Raw genomic sequence first — 21,911 nt, forward strand, 5'->3', positions numbered from 1 at the left:
CACAAAATACAATTAGGAAACGATTGTTAGGAAAGTTATCATTTAACAGCCTCCCACAGTCTAAACATTTAGGCTTTATTCTGTTTCCCTGAGGCAAGGCTTCGATGGAAAGTCTCCAACTCGGAGTGTGGGGAAGGGAGACCCCAGGGAAAGGGACTTATAATGGGGGGGGCGCGTGGGACGGGGATAGAGGCAGAGGTGATGAAGCTTTGTGAGCTATACATAGTCTTGTTCGTGTTTGAGTTGGAGTCAGAGTTGAGAGCGGCGGTAGCACTCAGAGCAAAGTAGCCCCACTGAAGGAGAGGGGAGCACAGCTGAGGGAGCAAGGACGAAAGCGGGGGAGAGTGAGGGAGATTGGGAGACGGGGAAAGAGAGAGGGGAGGGAAAAAGAGATGGAGGGTGAGGGAGAGTTGGAGGGAGAGAGAGAGAGAGTGAGGGAGTAATAGATGGAGATGGAGCGAGATAGAAAAAGGGGAAAGAAAAAGGGAGAGGGAGAGAGGGGGAGAGATGGGGGAAGGGGGAGACAGAGAGTGGGGGGAAAGAAATAGGGAAGGGAGAGGGAGGTAGAGGACGAGAGGGGAGAGGGAAAGAAACCGGGTGGGGGGGAAAAGGAGATAAAAGCCAGTGCGGTGGTTGAGGACAGTGTATGAGAGTCGTCTCTCTCCCTCTCGCTCTCTCTCTCTCTCTCCCCCTCCTCTGCGGTTGCCGTTACACAGTAACCGGATAGCCGCTGCCATACGTCTGGTACTCGCTCTCGTACATTTTGGGGGTCGACATGATTTCGGGGACGGGACCCTCCAGCGGGAGGACCCAGGGGGCCGAGAGGGGGCACATCACGTCCTGACGGTGTTTGACGTCCCGGGGCGGCTGGTAAGAGTCCTGGCAGAGGGTTCTGAGGCCGAAGTTGGGCACCGGGACCAGGCGTGCGGGCAGGCGAGTCAGTCGGGTGGGATTGGGGAACTGCATGGCATCTCGCATTGGCCAAGTCTCCCGGAGAATCCTCTGGGAATCCTTGGGAAGAGGGTTTTCCTTCAGCCCGTGACCCCAAGCCTTAGGGTAGTCTTCCGTCTGCCAATACGTGGCAATGTCCTTCTTGGCAACTCCTTCCAGATCCTTCCTGAGTGAGAGACAGAGACACACACACACAGTCACATACATACACACACACACACACATAACACAGACAAACAGACATATACACACACACACAGAGAGACACGCAGTCACACATGCAGGTAGAGAGAGAGAGAGACACACATACACACAGAGACACAGAGAGAGAGAGAGAGAGACACACACACACACAGACACACACAGTGACCATTTCTGGCAACAACCAACACACGCCACCCACCGCGATAACCCTCTCTCCGTCCCGTGGTAACTCAGTCACGTGGTAACATGCTCTGGCACGCAGCAAGCGCATCCGATCACGCAGTAACCGGGGGTCAGAGTGAACAGAACAACAACAACAACTTGCATTTACACCGCGCCCTTCACCTGGGGTAGCGTCCCGGGGCGCTTAACAGTGGCGACCCCGAGCCAGAGGGAGAGGGAGGGGGGTGCGGGAGGGGAGGTGACTGGAAGCCCGATCAAAAAGGAAGGTCTTTAGGGGGGATTTGAAGGTGCGGATGTCAGGGAGGGAGGGGGCAAGGCCGAGGGATTGGGGGAGAGAGAGCGACAGAGAGAGATTCTGGGGCGTAGTGTAGTGACTGAAGGCACGGCCGCCGATGGTGGAGCAGAGGGGACGAGCGGAGGCTGGGGGTGGGTGTGCGCAGGCGCGAAGTGATCGGTGAAAGGATATTGAAATCGATCCGCGTGGGAACAAACAAAGGAGAGGTACCTTTTATATGGGCGGAAATCCTTGGTGGTGACGGACATGTAGGGCTCGTTCAGACGCAAGACATCCTTATCATTCACGTAGAACTCCTCCCCCGCCCGCCGAGGGTTCTCTGTGCTGGCGATGATGTTCTGTCACAGGGCAGAGGTTATCAGGGTAGGAAGAGGCCATTCAGCCCCTCGAGCCTGTCCCGCCATCGTATTATACACACACACACTGACCTGTACCTCGTCTCCAATCGCCCGCCTTTGCCCCCACGTCCCTTCGTTCCTTCAACTCCAAATTAATCCAAATTCAAAATAAATTTGATCAAAAGAAATCAGCTCCAAGGAGACGTCAGCGTCCCACAAACAATCGTGGATTGAGCGACCAAATTATTATTAATTTGAGGGATTATTAGCCCCGGGAAGCCAATCAATCGATAAGCAACCGTGTTCCTACTTACTGTTGGGTAAACAGAGGCGTGTGTGTGTGTGTGGGGTGGAGTAAGGAAACTTGCCTAAGGTTTCGCCCCAACCTGACCCGCCCGGGAACCGAACCCAGGTCCTCTCGCTCGCCAGGCAAGGGCTCTGACCACAATAATCCCCCAGATAAAATCAACTCATTCAACTGTATTTACCTGAAAGAAACACAGTCACTACACTCGACGACTCTTAAGGTTTGAATGCGATAGCTCCTGTATCCAGTGTAAGTGTTGTTACCTTGCTGGGTCCGTTGGTGTGGTGGTTGGCGAGGCCGAAGGGCTGGGGTCCACCTTCGAAGGCCGTGTGCATGGACTGGGGCAATTGTCCTGCAAACTTGTCCTTCATTTCGCTGGTCTGGTTCCCCATCGCCAACGGGGATCCCCAGGAACGGGCTTTCAGCTAACAACACACAGCCAACAACATAAGAACGTAAGGATTCGCCAGATGGAAGAGGACCAAAGTCCATCCAGTTGGCCTTCCACCATCCCGGCAGTCGCTTTCTCACGTCGAACCTCTCTCCTCCGAATCTCACGCTCCCCACAGACTACCTCTCAGCAGCAATGATATCGTTGTGAGGTTTAACCGTGGACAGGACAGCGTGGAAGGAGATTTGCTCTGTGTGTACAGCTGCTTTGTGATGCTGGATACAGAGGGAGCTTTACTGTGTCTCTAACCCTGACCTGGGAGTGTGGACGCACAGTGTAGAGGGAGCGTTACTGTGTCTCTACCCCTGACCTGGGAGTGTGGACGCACAGTGTGGAGGAGCTTTACTGTGTCTCTAACCCTGATCTGGGAGTGTGGACGCACAGTGTAGAGGAGCTTAACTGTGTCTCTAACCCTGATCTGGTCGAGTGGAGTGGGGCTCGGGTTCAGCAGTGCATGACGACAATTGCAGCATTGATCCCAAGTAGTGACAGACAGACAGACAGACAGACAGACGGTGGGTGGGGGATGTATTCAAGTCTCTCACCTTCTCAGACAAGTCCTTGATGTAATGGACCTTCACGAGTGTGGCTCCTTTCTTGTGCTTGGGGTGGTCGAGCACACTGTGCAGGGTCTTGTTGTTGTGCGTGGAGCCTGTGGTGGTCTCGAAGTGATTGAAGACCTCATCGAAGGAAGAAATCTTGTCCACGACCCTCAGATCGGACCGAAGGGGATCTCTGACCAGCGCCTACACATTTCCCGAGAAGCTATTCATTCCCGTTACTCAATCATCTCTTACCACAGCTCATTCCCTCAGTCGTTTTCAGTCAACGCGACTCTCAGTGTAACAGCACTGACTGTGAAACGACGACTGACAGCACTGCGTGAGAGACGGCACTGTAATAGAATAAGCCCTGCGTTTGACGCGGCGCCTTATCACGTCTTCGAGACGCCTCAAAAGCCCTTCACGGGATCCACTGTAAAGTGAACGGACCGTGGGTTTTGCGAGTTGAAACGAGGCGAAAAAACAACCGCGTTTTTTTTTTAAACGCAAAGTTAATCGGAAATTTAAAAGCGTCTTGAAAAAGTGCTTCGCGGGGTCCACCGCAAAGCGTAGCGACCGCGCAGTCCGCGGGCGAAACGCGGCAGCCAATGGCGCACAGCAGCGTGCGTCCCCGCGCAGAGCGACGGTTTGAGCCACTGCATTAACCTTTTTTTTTGTTGAAAATCTCCTGAGCTCAACCGAGGAGGGTTCGAGCGAGGGAGGGAATGAGGGAGTGAGTGAGGGAGGAAGTGAGTTAGAGAGGCTGTCAGGCACTTACTCTGAAGTCAGACGGAGGGAAGTATCTCGCTGGGGTGTAGCGCAGCCCGACTCCCGAGCTGGTTAAGGGTAGATCTTGCCTCCTTTCTGCTGCCATGGTCCGCGAAGGTCTGACCACTTTTGCAGAGGGTTTAGGGGTACAAACCCTGGAGTCTGTTTCATCTCCTCCACCCCATCCCTCACTCCCTCACTCACTGCCTCCTGTTTGTTTACAGTTTCCATGGGAACAGAGAGCAGTGTAACACTGTCCTGACTTGTGTAAAGACACACACACACACACACACACCTCTCACTGTCTAACCAGCAGATCAACCCCCACCGGATGTGATTTAAAGCGCCCGCAAACGTTACACCGGTTACCCGGGACGTTGACCGCCAAGCGCTCCGGGCGGCGACGTCAATGCGACGCGTTGTCGGTGCGGATAACCAGGAGCGGCCGAAGAGCCACATTGACCCGATAACGCAAGTAGACGAGACCTATTAACTTCCAAACTTTACCGCGCTTGCTCCTTCCCCACCGCGGGTTTCTCACGCCACACGCAGGCACGAACGGCTCCCCTCTCCCCCCTCCCGCCCCGGTCAACGCTCGCCTCAGAGCGGCGAAAGTGATCCAGGCAGACCCGGAGTGCGCAGGAACCATCCCCGACACCAGTCAAGTCAGTGACTTGCTTCGGTGAGCGACGGAGAAACGGTACATAAAACAACTTGCCGTTGGTAGTCCGGCGCCGTCACGGCGAGGCAGGTGGAACACGCGGTAAGGCTCCGCATCAAATGCAAGGATTATTATTATTATTATTATTATTGCCAGAAAGATGAATCAGCCATTTTGTTTGGGGTGCTGGCAGCCACCGCCGCACTGCGAGGGTAACTCCCTTCACTTCTCGAACGGGTGGCAGCGATCTTTTAACGTCCACCCAACAGGCAGACGGGACCTCAGTGTGTAACAATAATCCTTGCAGTTGATTGAGTGCCTCACCCCGTCACAGCGCTTCACAGGATACTCTCCAGGCTGTATTTTGTGGGCAGCGTCCAGTCACCCAGCCCCCACCACTGCGCCGGGTTGGGGGGAGTGCAGTTGGAGCCGAGGCGGGCAAGCTTAGCGCTGGCCCTCGGAGCAGATCAGACGCACACACACGCACTCACACACGGCAGAAGTGCTAACACATTGAAATTTTATTTGTAGACGAAAGAAAGAGCTCCATCAGACTCTCCAATGGCGGCCGGGACAGAACTTTGGGGTGAATTGTCCAGTTTGGGGGTCTTGCTAACTCGAGTCCAACTCACAGACTGCTCTGGCTCTGTCACAGCCCTGGGCTAAGACGCATTTTTTTTTTAAAAAAACGACACCAAATGCAACCAACGCACCCCATTTCCCGAGAAATGCTTGCACTGGCTGGTCGGTCAGTCGGCCGACAGACAGGGGAATCTGATGGCTTTAAAATCGGGCTGATTTGATTGTGCATTTAGACCAGAAAAGGAACTGCGACATTTACCGACTGAGCTTTACCGAAGGCTCGGGGAGGACCGGGAGGGGGGGAAGAGGAGAGGGGGGAAGAGGAGGGGGGGGGAAAGAACCAAAGAGAAGGAACCAACCAACTCCTACACGGTCCGCTAAAAAACTTACCCACCTTTAAGAAAAGCCACGAGGAAGGAAAGGAGCTCGTGCTGAAAACCTGCCTCAACTACAGCTTAAAAACCAGCAAACGAACAAACGAAAAAAAAAAACAAAGAGGTGGCGATTGCTGGCACAACGGGACGGGGCGGGCGAGGGAGAGAAAATTGGTCCAATTACAAAGTTCGGCTGAGCGCCTCATGGCCTCAATAGCCCTCCATGGGCGGCTCCATCGGGTATCCGTTTTCCACCGACAGGAATCCATCGCCAGACTGCAGTGACTCCTGGTCCAGGAAGGTGTCCTGGCTGGTCTCCTCGAGCTGCTCAGGCATCCCATTATCCTGTAGTTTGTCGGCCTCCTTGTTCCTGTCTCTCTCCCGGTCCCTGTCCCTGTCTCGCTTGTGATCTCTGTCCCTGTCTCTCCTGCGGTCCCTCTCCCTCTCCTTATCCCTGTCCCTGTGACTGCGCCTCCGTTCTCTATCCCTGTCCCTATCCCTGTCCTTATCCCTGTCCTTGTCTCGGTCGCGCTCTCTATCCCTATCCCCGCGCTCTCGCACCTTCTCCTCTGGCTCGGGCTTACAATCGATGGGATCCAAGGCGATATCCAAGGGGGGCACGTCATTGTGGGGCCCGTCACCGCCCTCGGGCTGCTCCATATCCAGCCGCTCCTCCTTGGGGATCTTCTCCCGGTCTCCTCGCTCCCGGTCTCTCTTCCGCTCGCGACTGCGGCTGCGGCGTTTGCGTTCCCGCTCCGGCCCCTTCTCCTTCTCCCGGCTGCGCTCGCGGCTGCCCCGGGCCTTCCTCTCCTCTTTCTCCCGGCTGCGGGATCGGACCCGGCGACGTTCCCGGGACCGGCTCCTGCGACGCTCGGTGCGCTCTTTGTCTCTCTCGCGACTGCGCTCACTGCACTCACGCCGGTCTCTGTCTCGCTCACGGTCTCGATCCCTGTAAGACGGGGACACAAATAAAGTCGCATGATTGAGGCAGTGCCAGACAGCAACTTACTGCTGACTGAGCTACAGGACGGTGGTAGGACTCCACCACCGCCCCACACCCACCCACAAGTGCCATGGAGAAGAATAAACTTGCAGAGCTACGGGACAACAGTGGGAGAGTGGGACTAGTCGGTAATACTTTCAAAAAGCCAGCACAGGCTCGATGGGCCGAATGGCCTCCTGTACCCGTCACCCCCACCTCACCCGACTCCACTGGCTTCCCATCACACAGAGGATAATAATAATAATAATAATAATAATCCTTGCATTTGATATAGCGCTTTTCACGTCGGGAGGACGTCCCAAAGCGCTTCACAGAACACACTGTAAAGTGAATTGACTGTATATTTGTGGGCGAACGCGGCAGCCAATTGCGCACAGCAATGTCCCACAAACAGTTGTAGATTGAAAATGACCGATTTATTATTGTTTTGTTTTGGAGGAATTATTATTAGGCTCTGTGTGGAGTAAGGAAACTTGCCCAAGGTTTGGCCCTCTACCTGGAATTGAACTCGGGTCTCTCGCTTGCAAAGCGAGTGCTCTAACCACTGAGCTACAGGACTCCAAGTTCAAGGATACAGTTCAAGAACCTGGTCCTCACTTCCAAAGCCCTCCATGGTCTTGCTTCCCCCTAACTCTGTGATCTCCTAATCCCCAACCAACCTGCCCGCTCCCGCCCTCAGCGGGCTCCGGCCTGCTTCACATCCCCACCGCCTCACCGATGCCTTCTGCCATTCTGCCCCTACCCTCTGGAATTCCATCCCACAGTCCCAGGGATCTTCACTTTTACTACAGTGGGAACCTCTAGCTCAATGGCACAAGGTGCTACGAGGCTGTTGACAATCCGAGCTCCATCAACACACACGCCCGTCCACACGTCCTTAAGTGGCGCGTTCACAAAAAAAGAAAGTGTCTCACCTCTCGTCATACCGGGGAGCGTCATCACGACCCGAGTGTTTGATATTAACGTCAGCACCGCCCCTGCGAGTGCCTCCAAGCCCTCCACCTGTGGACAATTCACAACTAACTTCAACGTGTGCTCAGCAAGAGCAGAGCTTACTGCCGTCTCCGCCACTTGCCGGGCTGGTGGGGTGATGCCGTGACTTATCATAACTAGACTCAACAGCGCTTGATGTGTCAGTTGCCGTGACTAGACTCGCCAGTGCTCAATGGCAAGAGGATCTTCAATTGAGGTGACGTTGACTTTCTTTGGAAGCAGTGATAAAATTACTGTTCATCTGGTAATGGAATGCTGGATATTATAAGTGAAATCAGGAGGCAGTTTTGTTAGGTCAGGGGATATGGCAAAGATGGGCAATTGGAGTTGAGGTACAGACCAGTCATGATCTTATAGAATGGCAGAACAGGTCTTGAGGAGCTGAATGGCCTCCTCCTGCTCTTATGTTTCTATAGCACAGCAAGCAAGTTCATGGAGTCTAAACCGGTGACTGATCAACCACAGGAAGAAGCCCGACATCTTAATCGGAACTGGCCCAACTGTGAAAACAGTGTAGACGTCAGTGCATGTGCGTTTTTTGCTAAAATCAAGTGTTTGTGAGCTCATTGCTGTTAACTGTGTTCGATGAATACAGGAACCAATACACCCCCACTGTCTGAAATCCCAGGATTTATACTCGAGTCCAGGCATTAGTGTTCAATGTATTCACTCGTGCAATGAGGATATCACAGCCGAGCCTGACCCGATGCTCACCCAACACAGCTCAGGCTGATTTTCTCTCTCCCCCCACACCAACCCAGGGGTTTGGAGATGACCGATATGCCCGACTGAGTAGAGGCTTCAATCTTACCAAGTCTCCTTGGGCGCCAGCCCTTGACAGTGCGGCCTCTCTCCACATCCACAAGAACTCTTCTTCCGTCGATCTTCTTACCATCTGCGTGTTTGTATGCAGCTGCAACAGAGCGTGCCAGGAACAGCAACTGCAAGTCAGTGAGTGTGGCCACGGAAAATCCCCCCACCCAGACCCACCCACTTATACAATGCCACAGTGCATGCAGAAACCAAACCTTTGGGGGGGGGGGGGGGGGAAGAAGAATGGTCTTTTTCGCCTCAAGCTCTTTAATGACATACAAGAACCAGGGCAGGATCCTCTTTGCCCCAATAACGCTTGGGAGAATCTGCCGTGGACCTTGTGTTGATTTACCACTAAACTCCAGACATTGGCTCTTTGCAACAAAGAGACAAGACAATATAACTGGGGTGTGGGGGGGGGGGGGGGGGGAAGAGAGAGAGAGCAAAAAACAGCCCAGATTGCTGCAACACCATTGGAACTTATCCTGGAAAGGAAAAATCTGTTAGAACAATCAATTTCATTCCTCACTCACTCGAGCGACACACACCCCCTAGACAGCCATGGGCCGCTCGATTGGAGAGGGGGAAGGGGAAGGCCCAGAAACTAACAGAAACACAAATTCCCTCAGTTCCCAGCTGAGGGATCTTCATAGCAACGGGAGGTGAGTGGGTGGGGGGGGGGGAGGGGAGAGAGAATCCACACACGTAGCTGGTAAGCTGACATTTAAATGGGGGCCATTATATCAAGTTGCACTTCAATGGACATCCAGCCAGGAACAGGATACGGCACTCACTGAGCTGTTAACCCAGGAGGAAAGGAAGGCAAAGTCCAGCGAGACCCAGGGTTACGCTTACCCGATGAAGGGTGCAGTATGACTGGAGCAGTTGCAGGCCAAGCTCTAACAGGATGGCTCAGGGCCCACATACCAGCATTTAAGACTGCAAACGCTACAAATGCTGGACAGCCAGGGTATGTTTATCACAGCATGGCAGAGAGGGGCAGGACGCTTACAAAAGCACCACCGATGGGGTGGGGGTTTAAACCGTGAAAGGGGTTTAGAAGGGTGTTCCGTTGTAATGAAGATCTTTAACCCACATGTTTGTGTTTCCCCACTCAATGGCCCTTACCTGGAACCATTTCAAGTGAGACGTCTAAAAAAAAATCAGGTGCTTAAACAAGGAAACAGTAACCATGCACATTTCAAACCAGGCCCCTTTGCCCAGTTCCGTACCCACCCAACAAAAGCACAGCTCTCCCACTTAGCTCTCGGGTAGGTTTAAACTAACCGGTTCCTTGACCCGAAATGCCGATTTTGATCGAATTCAATTTGTTTTTATAGGGGGGGGTGGGGAAAAAAAAACGAAAGAAAACGCTGAAGTTCGTCTTTCGTGGAAAAGAGATTAACGTCAGTCGAAAAGCTTGACGTCAAATAATTTAAGACGGACGCCAGGGCTAATTTGGTATTTTTTGGTGTGGCAATTTTCATTCATTTGCATCTTTGACATCGAGATGCAGGTAAACTAACAGGGCCAGGGTTAGAAAGCCCCCCCGGTTTTAAGACTTATCCATCCGCTATACACCACCAAGAGTAAGAAAAATGAATTAAAAACAGGAATTGGAGGAGGAAGGACAAAGAGGAAAATAAAATGATATAAAGCACTACACAACAGCACCACTAACAAAAGAAAAAAGATTTTACCTGGAAGTTTACTTACAAACTGCAACTTAGCCCCCTGCACTCATGAAAAGCGGACGCGCTATCTTGCCAACAGATGATACAATGTTCAGTGTTTCGACTTCCACTGTGTTTAACTTGCTGCTGCTGAGGATCATTACCCTTTACTTACTGCACCTTACCTGCTTTCAGCAGCTTCGGTTTTTGTTTAACAGTGCTCTATGTTGATTACTTTAACAAGCACCATCGGGAAGATTTAGATTCACTGGCTCGGAGATGTCTGTCTGTCTATCTGTCTGACTGACCAGGTAGCGGCTTTTTTTTTTTCCTTTCTCTCTCCTCTTTCAGATCTACTCTGGGCTAACTAAACACTGCCACTTGAATGTTCAAAGAGCACCGAGGACTGAGCTAGAAAAATCCACACCAGGAACAAAATGAAACAAACAAACAAACAAACAGCCTTGTATGTCGATGAGAAGCGATCTCCTCAAAACACTCACTTGGGAGGGGAGCGTCACTGGATTCAGTTGCTTTTGTACAATCAGAATTTAAAGTCTTTCGGGCCCAGAAACGAGAACAAAACACCGCCACTTTAAGAATAGAACATGATTTGATTTCTCAAGTGCAGCAGCTACTTATAGCAGAAAGAAGCAAGACCGCACGCACACCCTTTGTGCACAGCTAGAGGTAAAGAGGAAGTCGGTCAACTAACGGAATCCAGACATTTCACACGTAGAACGGCTACAGCCACCAGCTCCGAGGGAATTAGATGGTAACCCGGACGCCAGTACGTAGATGCAAGCCGAGCCAGTTTGAGATACGCTAACAATCGAACAATCACGGTGGGAAAGGGCCAAGTTTTTTTTGTGGGGGTGGGGGGCGAAAATCGCAAGCAAAAGCCGCAACTAGTGTAGAATGCGCTGCCAGAGGAAACAAACAGCCTAGATAAATCAGACGTCTCTTTAAAGAGGGGGATCTCACGATCAGGGCCCCGCTCTCTCCCTCTCCCGACCAGGAGCAAGATTAATCCGATCTCTCTCCCCCAATATCTGTCCATTGAATTTCTCGCACGAACCCCAAAATATTTGCTGGAGGAGCCGTCAATACCAGACCGAGCCTTGTAGCAGCCATTCAGTACGTGGCAACTCCCTGGCCCCGTGCCCCCCCACCCCATCAGGCTCAGTCACTCCTCCCCTCCCCAGCCCCCTTTTACAGAAAGTTCCAGAATGCGGGAGCGAAGATGATGAGAATCCCTCTTTAAAGGAAGCTGCTCTTTGAACATTCAATTTAGCCGTGTGTGAAAAATCCAACAGAAGACAGACATTTCCCTTAAATGGTTCTTAAATCAAAGTGAAACGTTTTAACCGTTAAAATACCCAGTTTTTACCAATGCAGCTCTCGCTTCTGTGTCTCACAAGCTCCACCTGCTTGGAGTACAAAGGCCTCCACGATGTAGACAGGACATTCCTCCACATCAGCTTACCTGAGCGGTTGTATAATTTACCTGATAGCAAGTCTCTGAACAAGCTTTTGCTTTTTTTTTTTAAAAAAAATTTCTCTTTCCATTGTAACCATTTTTTGAGAAGAGTTTAAATGATCAGAACATATGCTGAGCATCAGAATCTCCTTTTCAAAGGCCTAGGTTTAAGCGACAGAAAATAGAGGGAAGAGGACATGGGGTGGGTGGTTGTGGGAGGGGGCATGCGGAGAATTTTGTGCGGTAGGAAGGCACCATGACTCACATAGCAAGGCTGCTTGCTGACAGCTGTGGGGTCGAATGCCGGCACACCTGGAATAAGAACTCCACGTTTTCACTAACTGAATGAGGTGGAACATAACTGTGCGAGTGCCTGTGACAACAAGTGTGAGTGCCTGTGTCTCAGTAAGTATCTGTGCCTGTTGGTGGTGCTTCACATTGGATGGTACAATTATCCTGTAAGCTATGAAAGGTGGCAGAGTGTGGAGAAGTCACAGCCTGGCAACACTGCTCACAGCCAGCAAAGCGCAAAGCACACAGAGCCAACAACACGACAGACGTACTGCACTGACTTGTAGGCCGATGAAAGGAGATATTGCTGCTCTCAATGTTCAAGCTGTAGCATCTGGTATGAAACGATGCCTGGATGATTTTTTTTTTTTGTCCGTCAAAAAATGGATCGTTTTGTGGCTAAACCACCAGCAACGGGATTTCGTGTGGGTTTTTTTCCCACACTATTAAGTTTCACAGTGAAAGGGGGTGGGGGGGCGGTGGGGTCAGGATCGTTTAGGATTGATTGTGCACCAGAGATTGGAATGATTGAGAATCAGGTTTTAACAGTGATTCAGAATTTAAAAGCTTTCATGTACATTATAACTTGTCAAACAGTTATACTGTATAGAATGTAAATCGGAAAAGTGTATGGATGGTGGTGAGTTTTAGCCAATATTTGGATGTGGAAATTTTAGCTTTAACTTCAAACTGGGAAGCCGGATTTACTGTATTTAAGGGACTGGCTTCCATAGAACGTCTTAAGTTATCGAAATGTTTAGCTTCAGGTGGAACTGAATTGCCGATGTTTATGTGCCTGCACTTCAACCTCGAGTTAGCTTTCCTTCGCCGAGGCAGTAGCCCCTGGAAACCCCTCCCAGCCTCACTACTTTACCTGCCAAACACATTGCTGTAAGCCCCTTCAAGTTCCTGAGGAAAGTGAATCTCCAGGTGTTAGGAAGTGCAACTACACTGGGGTGGAGTTCCTACCTTGGGAACGTGTACAATCACACAGCTCCGATCCAAACTGGGTGAAGCTTTAACGTGCTTTAACATGCAGGTTAATTCAAGCTGGTGTCACCAGACCTAAGAATCTCCTAACAGCAGCCCCTGATGTAACTGCACATCAAGCACTGTCCCGGTCACATTTTTGACCAGATTCCATTTCCTACTCCCACTTGCGAAATGGTGGCAGATCGAGGTGGGCCAGGGTTGGTGGGACAGAAAAAGAATGGGTTTGAGGGGTTATTTAGAAGGAGAGAGAAAAACAAACAGGTGGCAGAGAGATTAGGTTCAATGGAATAAAAGTTAACTTAAAAGTTGGAAATAGAAAATAGAAGAACAAGTAGAAGCATTTATTGAATGGAGCTGTAGTTTATCAACAGGAACAGTAGTTTTATCACAGTTTAGAGATTAGTTTCCCAGGATCTACTGATAGTCTGAAGTTTTTTTTTCTACATCTACTGCTTTTTACACTCGGCCTTATGTTTCTCATACAATGTGTTAATCTGATCTGTCTCGACTTCAAACAGCCTCTGAAAGCTAACTGTGCACAAAAGCTGGGTCAAACTCTGAGGGAATCCCTAGTGTTCGATACAACAATACGTAGCTAAATAAGTGTCATTCACTGTTGTCGTAATTCTTTCCCAGTAAGCATGCACCGACTGCAGTCCAGTGCATCTAGCTCGTTAATTAGAAATTTGTGGATGTGGAAGAAAACAAAAATCAGAAATCCTATAAAGGTGACAAACTGCCAACGGCAACCTTTTGAAAATACTAACAAGTTTAGGATAGAGCTGAGAGGCAAGTTGCCAGGCATGCTGATTTAACCCCTGCACACTTGTAAACCTCCAGACTACTTTCAGCTCAGGAAGTTAGAAGGGCTACAGAAAAGATGCTGGCAGTCACTGCTCTGCATTTCCAACTAGATAAGACGCTGCACATCTAACTTTCACCTCACAAATCTACAAGCTGTAAGTTGCTCTACTACTGGGTTTCCAACTGGTGAATGCCTCACAACCTAACACAACTGAGAGTAAGAGCAAAATGGTAACTGAGTATAAGCACACGGGGTATTAATGCATGCACACAGTGCCTGTATCAGCAGTGCATTATGCTGGCTAACTCCAGGAGATAAACGCCTACACATATCTTTTCTAGACCTTCTCCAGTTTCCTGAAGGGCACAACTCCACCTCACTTCTCCCCAAGACCCTACAGACTCCTGTAAATGGCTCCCATACAGAAAAGTAAAGCAGAGGCAAGAGGTCTGATGCATTAGGATAAAATCTTTGAAAGATAACCTGATCTATTTAAATTAATCTTCTAGTTCTCAGGGTGAGAAGTACAGTGGAGCCATCTCCGTCTCCAGGACTGCTTCTACTCTGCCTTGCTAGCTTCCAAACCTCATGCTCACCAACTCCGTGCACCCGAGTGCCACAAACGCACTGGAATTAAAGAATTGCCCCAAATGGAACCATAAAGACCCAGGTTCGATTCACAGACTATACTAAACAAGCTGACTGCAGGAGGGTGGCAAATGGCCTTAAGACCTTGGGCTTTTTGAACATTTTAAACAAAAATCGGGTAGATTGCAACTCTGTGCTGGGAAATCCACCTACGTGGACACGGTGGGGTTTGGCAGGGGTGCTCTCAATAGTTGAACAGGTTGCCAACGTACACTCTGTTCCCAGGCGCAAATTTGGAAATCACGGACAAATTGCATTCAATTGTGCGTAAAATTGGGCTTGCAAAAGTTTGAAAACAATCCTCACGTGCACATTCATAGGTTTGTTCAAACACTTGGGAGTGTGCAAGGCAGCCGAGGCATCAGATACCCCAGTTTCTGGGGCCTCTTGCGCATTGGCAGTGTAACAGATATGGCCCCATCTGTCTGCACAGGTCCTGAAGCCAGTAACAGGAACGTACAGCGCTCAGCACTACTTCTGACAAATGTGGATTGCTTCTACACCTAGGCTTTAATATTGAAGCAGTTGGCTCAACAAGCCCCATCACTCCTTCGACTTAAAACAGTCAATGGAGTGAAGTGAGACGAGACCTGGCAAAGCTCAACCCCCAAAACTACCCAACGTAATCCTCAACACCCCCTTCCCCTCCCACTGGGGCCACCTGAGCAGTTGGAACTATAAATAATCAACTGTAAAAAAAGTAACCTCTTTCTTTGCTTGCAAGATAGATTGAAATTACATCAACTTGGTGACACTGTCAAAGGATTTTTCTTGGAGGGGCAGGGAGGGAAGAGAGAAATGGAAGGAGGGTTACAGATTGCAGTCATTACCAGACAGCTAGCCTAGCTATCCAAACACAGATAGTTTGGACACAGGAACTCAGTTTAATTCTTACTCGGCTGCGCTAACCTCACATAGTACGACAAATGAGTGCAGATCCCAAAGAAAGGAACAGAGACGGGGCCACTGGGTTACTTTAAACCCACCCCCCAAGCTCCTGAATCCTAGGAACATCACACCAAACTCCCTACTTGGTCAAGGACTAGCCCTAAGCCATTGTGTTTGTGTAGTCTGTTCCTGCTCTCTCTCACGCTACACCAGTAGTCTCACCCCTAGCTCTAAATACTGTATTTTAATCACTCTCTCCTCTCACTGTGGTGATGTATTGCGAGTTCTTACCCATCATACAAACCCATATACCAACCATACAATGAGATGTAAGGGGAGCATTAGCATCAGCTGCAAGCCAGCAGTGGCATTTGCCATCAGAATGGTGGCTGCAGTGACAACAGAAATAACAGAGAATTAATATACCCCAGCTCGCAAACGTGGTGTACAGTTTACAAACATGCTATTCCTTAAAACACCACAAACGCACACTGAGGCCCCTTTCACTAGACAGTCTCTCCCCATTCGAGAAGCCAAGGGGTCAGATTTTAAGTGGTTTTGCTTTGTGGAATGGGGTATAACCTGAGTTACGCAGCCACCCTTGAAGAAATCACCCCTCCTCCCAAACACACTGATTACATACTACAAGCGAATAACAGGGAACCATAGATTTCATAACTATCGGGATTGGTGTCAACGGTTCAAGAAAATAGTGGCCGAGACCATATACCCCATGGGTGGCCACTTAATCCAGGTCATACGAGGCAGAATCCAAACATGGGACAGCATGGAAAAAAAAACCCTGCTGTTTCAATCGAAGCAACCAGGCCAGCCACACTGGTGTGCAAGTGGCCTGGTTTTAAGATCGGTTTAAAATGTGCACAGAATCGATGGGAAGCTTCTCGGAACCTTTCAGCACGTGAAAAGGGCCAATCGACATGAAAAGAAAAACCATAAGCCTTTAAAGAAAAAGGACCTGGATGCCTGATGCTATTAACCCTGGCAGGAGCACACCTGGCCGAGAGCGTGTGACCTCAGTCAGGCCTCTGTCTCCACTCCATCGCAACGTGGGACCTAGATATACTGACTGATACATGAAAACATTCACTATACCCCCATTAAACATGAGACTTCACTATCGCAAGAGTTCCTTGGTGGAGACAAAGGTTTAACTGGAGCGTCACTGCTGTAAAAGGAAAGCAATAGCCCATTTGTGCATCACCAGTGCAGTAAAATACGTGCATCACCGACGTAGCACACGCCATTCACCAGCACAGTCAGCACAAGGCAGGTTAGATTGCAATTCACTTCAAGAATCAACCAGAAACTAACTCTGACGCAATTTAATCCTGAATCTTAAGGCAACCAGGTACTTTATATAGCTATTAATTCATCCTCTGGTACAGGGCAGTCCTGTAACAGGAATCATGGAGGGAAAATATCTGGCCCAAATTTGTGACGTCTCCATTTACTGATGCAGGTCACAGCACCTATACCAGGTATGAAATTTATGCAGTTATTTTTATCCCATGACTGATGAGAGAGAAGCTGCTTCCTGCTGCTCAATACTGGCCTCCTGTCAGCTACGCAGCAAATCTGAAGCAGGTCCTCACTGTGACTTACTGGCTGTGAAAAAACTGTTAAGAGCTATGATCCAACTTCACATCATTCCCAAGATACTGGAAACCGTATTATACTTACCGCATAGCACGCCCGTCACTAGTCACAAACCTGACAGTCCTATAGACCATCAACAGCACCAAACAAAAAAAGCATCTGAGGAAACAGCCAAGTCTTGACAAACGTATAACTGACCCAAGAAAACAGACACTGCATCTGGTGTGATTGAAGATTTCAATCCTGTCATTTCTTGGCATTAGTCATAGGTTGATCAGAATTCAGCTGTATCCCCACATTAAACCATCCGTTCCCAGGCTCAAGTTTATGGAATGATCTATTTTGGCACCTTCTGGTTTTGCACATGACCAGAACAGGTTGTGCTCCAGCAGCAATGTTTAAATTGATCTGCAACTGCTTAGCCTGGCAACCTACATGTGACGAGGAGCGGTGGTCAGGGGCGTGAGAAACAAAAAGGAATTTTTTTTAATATAAAAGCCAAACTATACTCCACCCAACACTTAAGAGAATTTTGAATAAAAGCAGAATTAAGACTTATTGTAGGACACACTCGGCAAATGGACATACAAGAAGCACATCAGCCTCTTGATATGTTATGTGCATTTAGTGTGGACTGGCAGGACCTCAGGTACGCATCTGTTCCAGACAGATTTAACCCAAGGGCAAAACGCAATCAGGTGTGTAACCTTACACAGCACTGCTGTGCATAGCAGCCTGCAGCTACTGAACTGAATCCCACAGCCCATTTCCCTCCCATCCCACGAACACACAAATAACTTACAGTGCATGTCTCGCTCGTGTTCATATTCAATAAAGGCATAACCACGAGGCTTTCCAGTCCGCTTATTGTACACCATGTAGATCTGGAGAGGAATAAATTGAGATGGTATCAGAACTGAACACAAATAAGGAACGTCAGCAATCTACTGGCTATTTCAGGAACTGCCTCTCCAACCCAAATCCCTCCTAATCATGTGCAACTTCACTGTGCTAGCCTGTTCAATTATCATTCTGCATTCTAGTGCATCTACACCAGCCCCAGTAAAACCAGCACTAAAATATTCTGCTGCATACTGCTTACATCAGCAAGACACAGCTCCTATACTGGCTGTTAGCATTTGAATGCCAAATGCAGCAATGGAAACTCAGTGGAATAAACAGCCTCCCCCCCCAATCATTGGGACTCCAGATCTGCCCAGAACACTGGTTCACTACTTGACTGATACACAAACCAACACTTAAATTGCTCAATAAAGTACTGCCTAGTGCCCTTCCATTTCAGGTCCTGCCTACAAACTACTGTACATGCAAACTAATTTAAAAGAAACCAGCGCAAATCAGGAACAGGTTTGGTTTGCCCTGCAAGGAAATACATTTATTTACTTATTTGCTGTGTTGTTATCCTGTCCTGGGCTCTGGCTGCACATGTAACATATAGATTACAAAAAGAGTTTAGTTGGTGTTTTTTTGAGAAATGCCAGTTTTCAAACTAGTTCCTAACGGGTCAGATACTTACTCTTTTAATAGGTCCATACACTTCAAACTCTCGTCTCAGCTTTGATTCTGTAGTGTCATAATTCTGCAGTGAAGGAAACAGGATTTTATCCAACAATATCAAACAGACTTTGTATATAGTAATTGTAACGGGCTTGTCTCAAAATTAAACAAAAGAAAGTTGCATACAACAACAACAAGATTCCATTTATAGAGCGCCTTTCACGTCGGGAGGACGTCCCAAGGCGCTGGACAGTTGGGCCAGGACTCGAGCATGGGGAAAATGGTCAGGGTGAGGGAGGGAAGGGAGCAGTGGCCCAGGCTGAGCTCAGCAAGGAAGTCAGACCTCAGGGGTTAACGGGATGTAAAAAGCTGCAGGAAGAACAGCTGGAAAGGACTGACTGATCCTGCAAGCCATCTTCTACTGGTCAATTGTGGTATTGACAGGTGTCATACTGGCAAACGTCTAGTCACAAGTCTCACTGCAGCCAAATCTACACTGCTCGGGCAGGTCACTCATCTATCCAATGACGTCACCCAACACCACAACACCTGAAGTGACAACTTGAGACTTCTTAGCTGAAAGACCCATCAAGAGTGAGGAATCAAATGCTCCAGCCTATAGGTTTAAACCCACTCGGCTATAATAAATGAAGGAACAAACATACAGCAATATTATAAGCTGGCTTTTAAAGAGTAATGACAATGTCGCAGAGAAACTAGCTGCACACCAGATTTTGCCCGTATTACTGCTGGATACACTGATGTAGACAGATCAGATCCTTCACTACCAGTAGGCTTCAGGAGAATAATTGCAAGGTTATATAACTACATAAAATACAAGTTCTACAGATCCGTTCTCAGACTCAAAGTTGCATCACATGTAGATTATTCCAATTCAATCATTCCTGAAGTAGGAGTTTGTACAGTTGACCAATCTGCGAGCAAGACTTACCTGCACAATCTAACCAAGTCTGAACGAAACGGCTCACTAAATAAATTGTACCAAGGACATTCCCCTTCTCCCCCCACCTCCTCCAGCTCAAAACTTCCACCAATAGTTAAATATAAATTAACTTACCACCCTGGCGACAAAGAGCGTCTTGAAAGCATCTCCCTGTGCATTTGGATCATTGTGAGGATCCCCTGCAAATCAGAAACTAGTCATTAATAAAAGTTCACACACACTGACCAAAGGCATTAACTTCAGTTAAAGCAGCTTTGCCCTCACTAGCAACAGCAGCAATAGTTCATGGCTGCCAGACCAACATTGGTTGGACAATGAAAACTCAGTGTGACAATTCATCAGTCTGCCCAATAGCCATTGACACAAAGACTATCAACAAAACCCAATAGACTTGTGGCTCATAGGGCTGGAATGTTATAATAATTCTTGTATATGATATAGCACTTTATCATGTCTTCAAGACATCTCAAAGCACTTCGCAGAATATACTGCAAAATGAATTGACTGTATATTTTGTGAGAGAAATGTGGCAGCCAATTGCATACAGCAGTTCCCACAAATAGTCATGGAGTGAGTGACCAAATTATTATTATTTTGTGGAAGGATTATTACCCCCAGAAAGCAATCCGTCAATCTACTAAAAGTGGAAAACAGAGGCATGTGGAATAAAGAAACTTGCCTAAGAGATCGCCCCGCCCTGGAATTGAACTCAGGTCCTCTCACTTGTTTCTAAATAACCTGACCGACGGGCCACTAAAGAACTCAACACAAATACCATTTCATTAGTGTAGGATTTCAATGGCTGACTTACATAATTTTAGCTCATTTTCTACCTCTTGCTGTCTTCTTTCAATCTTCTCACGTCTCTGTAAATGGAAAACAGCATTACGGTATCAACAAGCAAAGAGTTATGCGCTCTTCAAACAGAAATAATCATTTCAAAGCTGCATGTACCTCATGCAAGATCTCTGGAAGCTTGGCGAGGCAGGAATACTAAAGGAAAGTGAACTTTCTCTTTTTAAAAATCCTTCAAAAAATAGCTGGCTCAATGGGTAAAGCATTAAACATCCTTCAATGACTCTTTGGGTAACAGCATTACCAATGTGGCTCTGCTGTTCAGTCCAGGAAGGTCTCAGGTATGATTTTTGGTCAGTGCTGAGTTACGTGGGAATGTGGGAAAGAGCCACAATGTTTTCAGTTAAGTGCTCACCTTCCTTTCCATACGCTCCTCCCGGGTCTCGGCTCTTGTCGGAGGTGGGGCATCGCGAGGGTCCTATGAAGACCAAACAAAACAGCAGTCAGCACTTTGGAAGCAACAGACAGACAAATTTTCTCAATCAATTGCAGGGCGCTCCCAGCAGCGCTCCCTTCCACAGACAGGAGCCTACGTTTACATCCAGTGCCTCTATTGCAGTTTGTTTGGACTCAGTCGCCACATGCTTTGACACATGGTGCAGAGGTGAGAAGAATCACACGATGATTTGTGAACAAACGCAGATCTCTCCGGTCTTAAGTAAATCTTAAGTTTATTCCTTTTTCTTCACTGTCAGAGGTACACCAACAAACATTCCCAAACTAATGTCACAATGAACAAAACAAGACCTTCAGCCTATCAAACATGGTCTGCCCCCATCTCCCGTGACCTGTCTCAGCCAGAAGGGTCATATCAGGTCTCCCTCCCCCTCCCAAACCTCCCTCCCCACTCCTTCCTCTCACAAACCTCTCCTCACCCCCTCCCTCCCCAACCTCCCTCATTGCCCCCCTCCCAAACCTCCCTCATTGCCAAACCCCTCCCTAACTGCCCCCCTCCCCAACCTCCCTCAATCACCCCCTCCAAATCTCCCTCATTGCCCCCCTCCCCAACCTCCCTAACTGCCCCCCTCCCCTAACTGCCCCCCTCCCCCTAACTGCCCCCCTCCCCCCTAACTGCCCCCCTCCCCCCTAACTGCCCCCTCCCCTCCTAACTGCCCCCCTCCCCAACCTCCCTCAATCACCCCCTTCCCAAACCTCCCTCATTGCCCCCTCCCCCCCTCGTTCCCCTCACACACTGAGCCCCTCGAGGGCCTTCCTCCTCCCTCGTGTCCTCCTCCCTCCCTCCCTCCCCCCCCCCGCCGCCGCCGCCGCAGGCCCCGCTCACCTCGAACTCCCTGACGAAGCCGGCGATGCCCGAGTACGGTTGGTTGTGGTGCTTCTCGTGCGGCAGCTTCTCGAGCGGCGGCAGGTAGGGCACCGGGTCGCGCGGCGCGAAGAGCGCCAGCAGGTTGGGCGGCAGGAACTGAGTCATGACGACCGCGTAACCGGCAGCACAAGCTCCCCGGCCCGGCTCACCCTCTCCCTAGATATATATATATATCTGTGTGTGTGGTGGGTGTCACTAGTTAACGGGAAGGAACCGTGTTTAACCAGAGACGTTGACGAGCGACCACCAGCGCGGACTAACGGCCTCGCGGCGCCGCCACCTTCGGAGAACAAAATGGCGGCGACGGCGGCTTCCCCCCCCCACTCACGCTGCGCCGCTCGGCTTGTATCAATCCGCCGCGGCTGCTGCCCACCGGCTGCTAACGGCTTC

General features: G+C 49.4%; 2 protein-coding genes across 2 annotated transcripts; both read right to left on the reverse strand.

Annotated features, from left to right (window-relative positions):
• Positions 1-708: 708 nt before the first annotated feature.
• Positions 709-4,442, reverse strand: LOC121851249. The gene is made up of 5 exons (XM_042344939.1): positions 4,050-4,442; positions 3,275-3,475; positions 2,542-2,703; positions 1,775-1,971; positions 709-1,117 (listed from the first exon to the last, which is right to left on the reverse strand). Exons 1-5 carry the CDS (start codon positions 4,143-4,145, stop codon positions 709-711), a joined length of 1,065 nt encoding a protein of 354 aa, XP_042200873.1. The 5' UTR covers positions 4,146-4,442.
• A 761-nt stretch (positions 4,443-5,203) lies between these two features.
• Positions 5,204-21,835, reverse strand: snrnp70 (small nuclear ribonucleoprotein 70 (U1)). Its single transcript, XM_007912025.2, has 9 exons — positions 21,480-21,835; positions 20,553-20,615; positions 20,154-20,208; positions 19,457-19,521; positions 18,398-18,460; positions 17,663-17,744; positions 8,464-8,565; positions 7,574-7,661; positions 5,204-6,605 (listed from the first exon to the last, which is right to left on the reverse strand). Exons 1-9 carry the CDS (start codon positions 21,624-21,626, stop codon positions 5,867-5,869), a joined length of 1,404 nt encoding a protein of 467 aa, XP_007910216.1. The 5' UTR covers positions 21,627-21,835; the 3' UTR covers positions 5,204-5,866.
• Positions 21,836-21,911: the final 76 nt, after the last annotated feature.

The sequence above is a fragment of the Callorhinchus milii genome, unplaced genomic scaffold, assembly GCF_018977255.1.
Source record: "Callorhinchus milii isolate IMCB2004 unplaced genomic scaffold, IMCB_Cmil_1.0 Scaffold31, whole genome shotgun sequence".
Lineage (NCBI taxonomy): Eukaryota > Metazoa > Chordata > Chondrichthyes > Chimaeriformes > Callorhinchidae > Callorhinchus > Callorhinchus milii.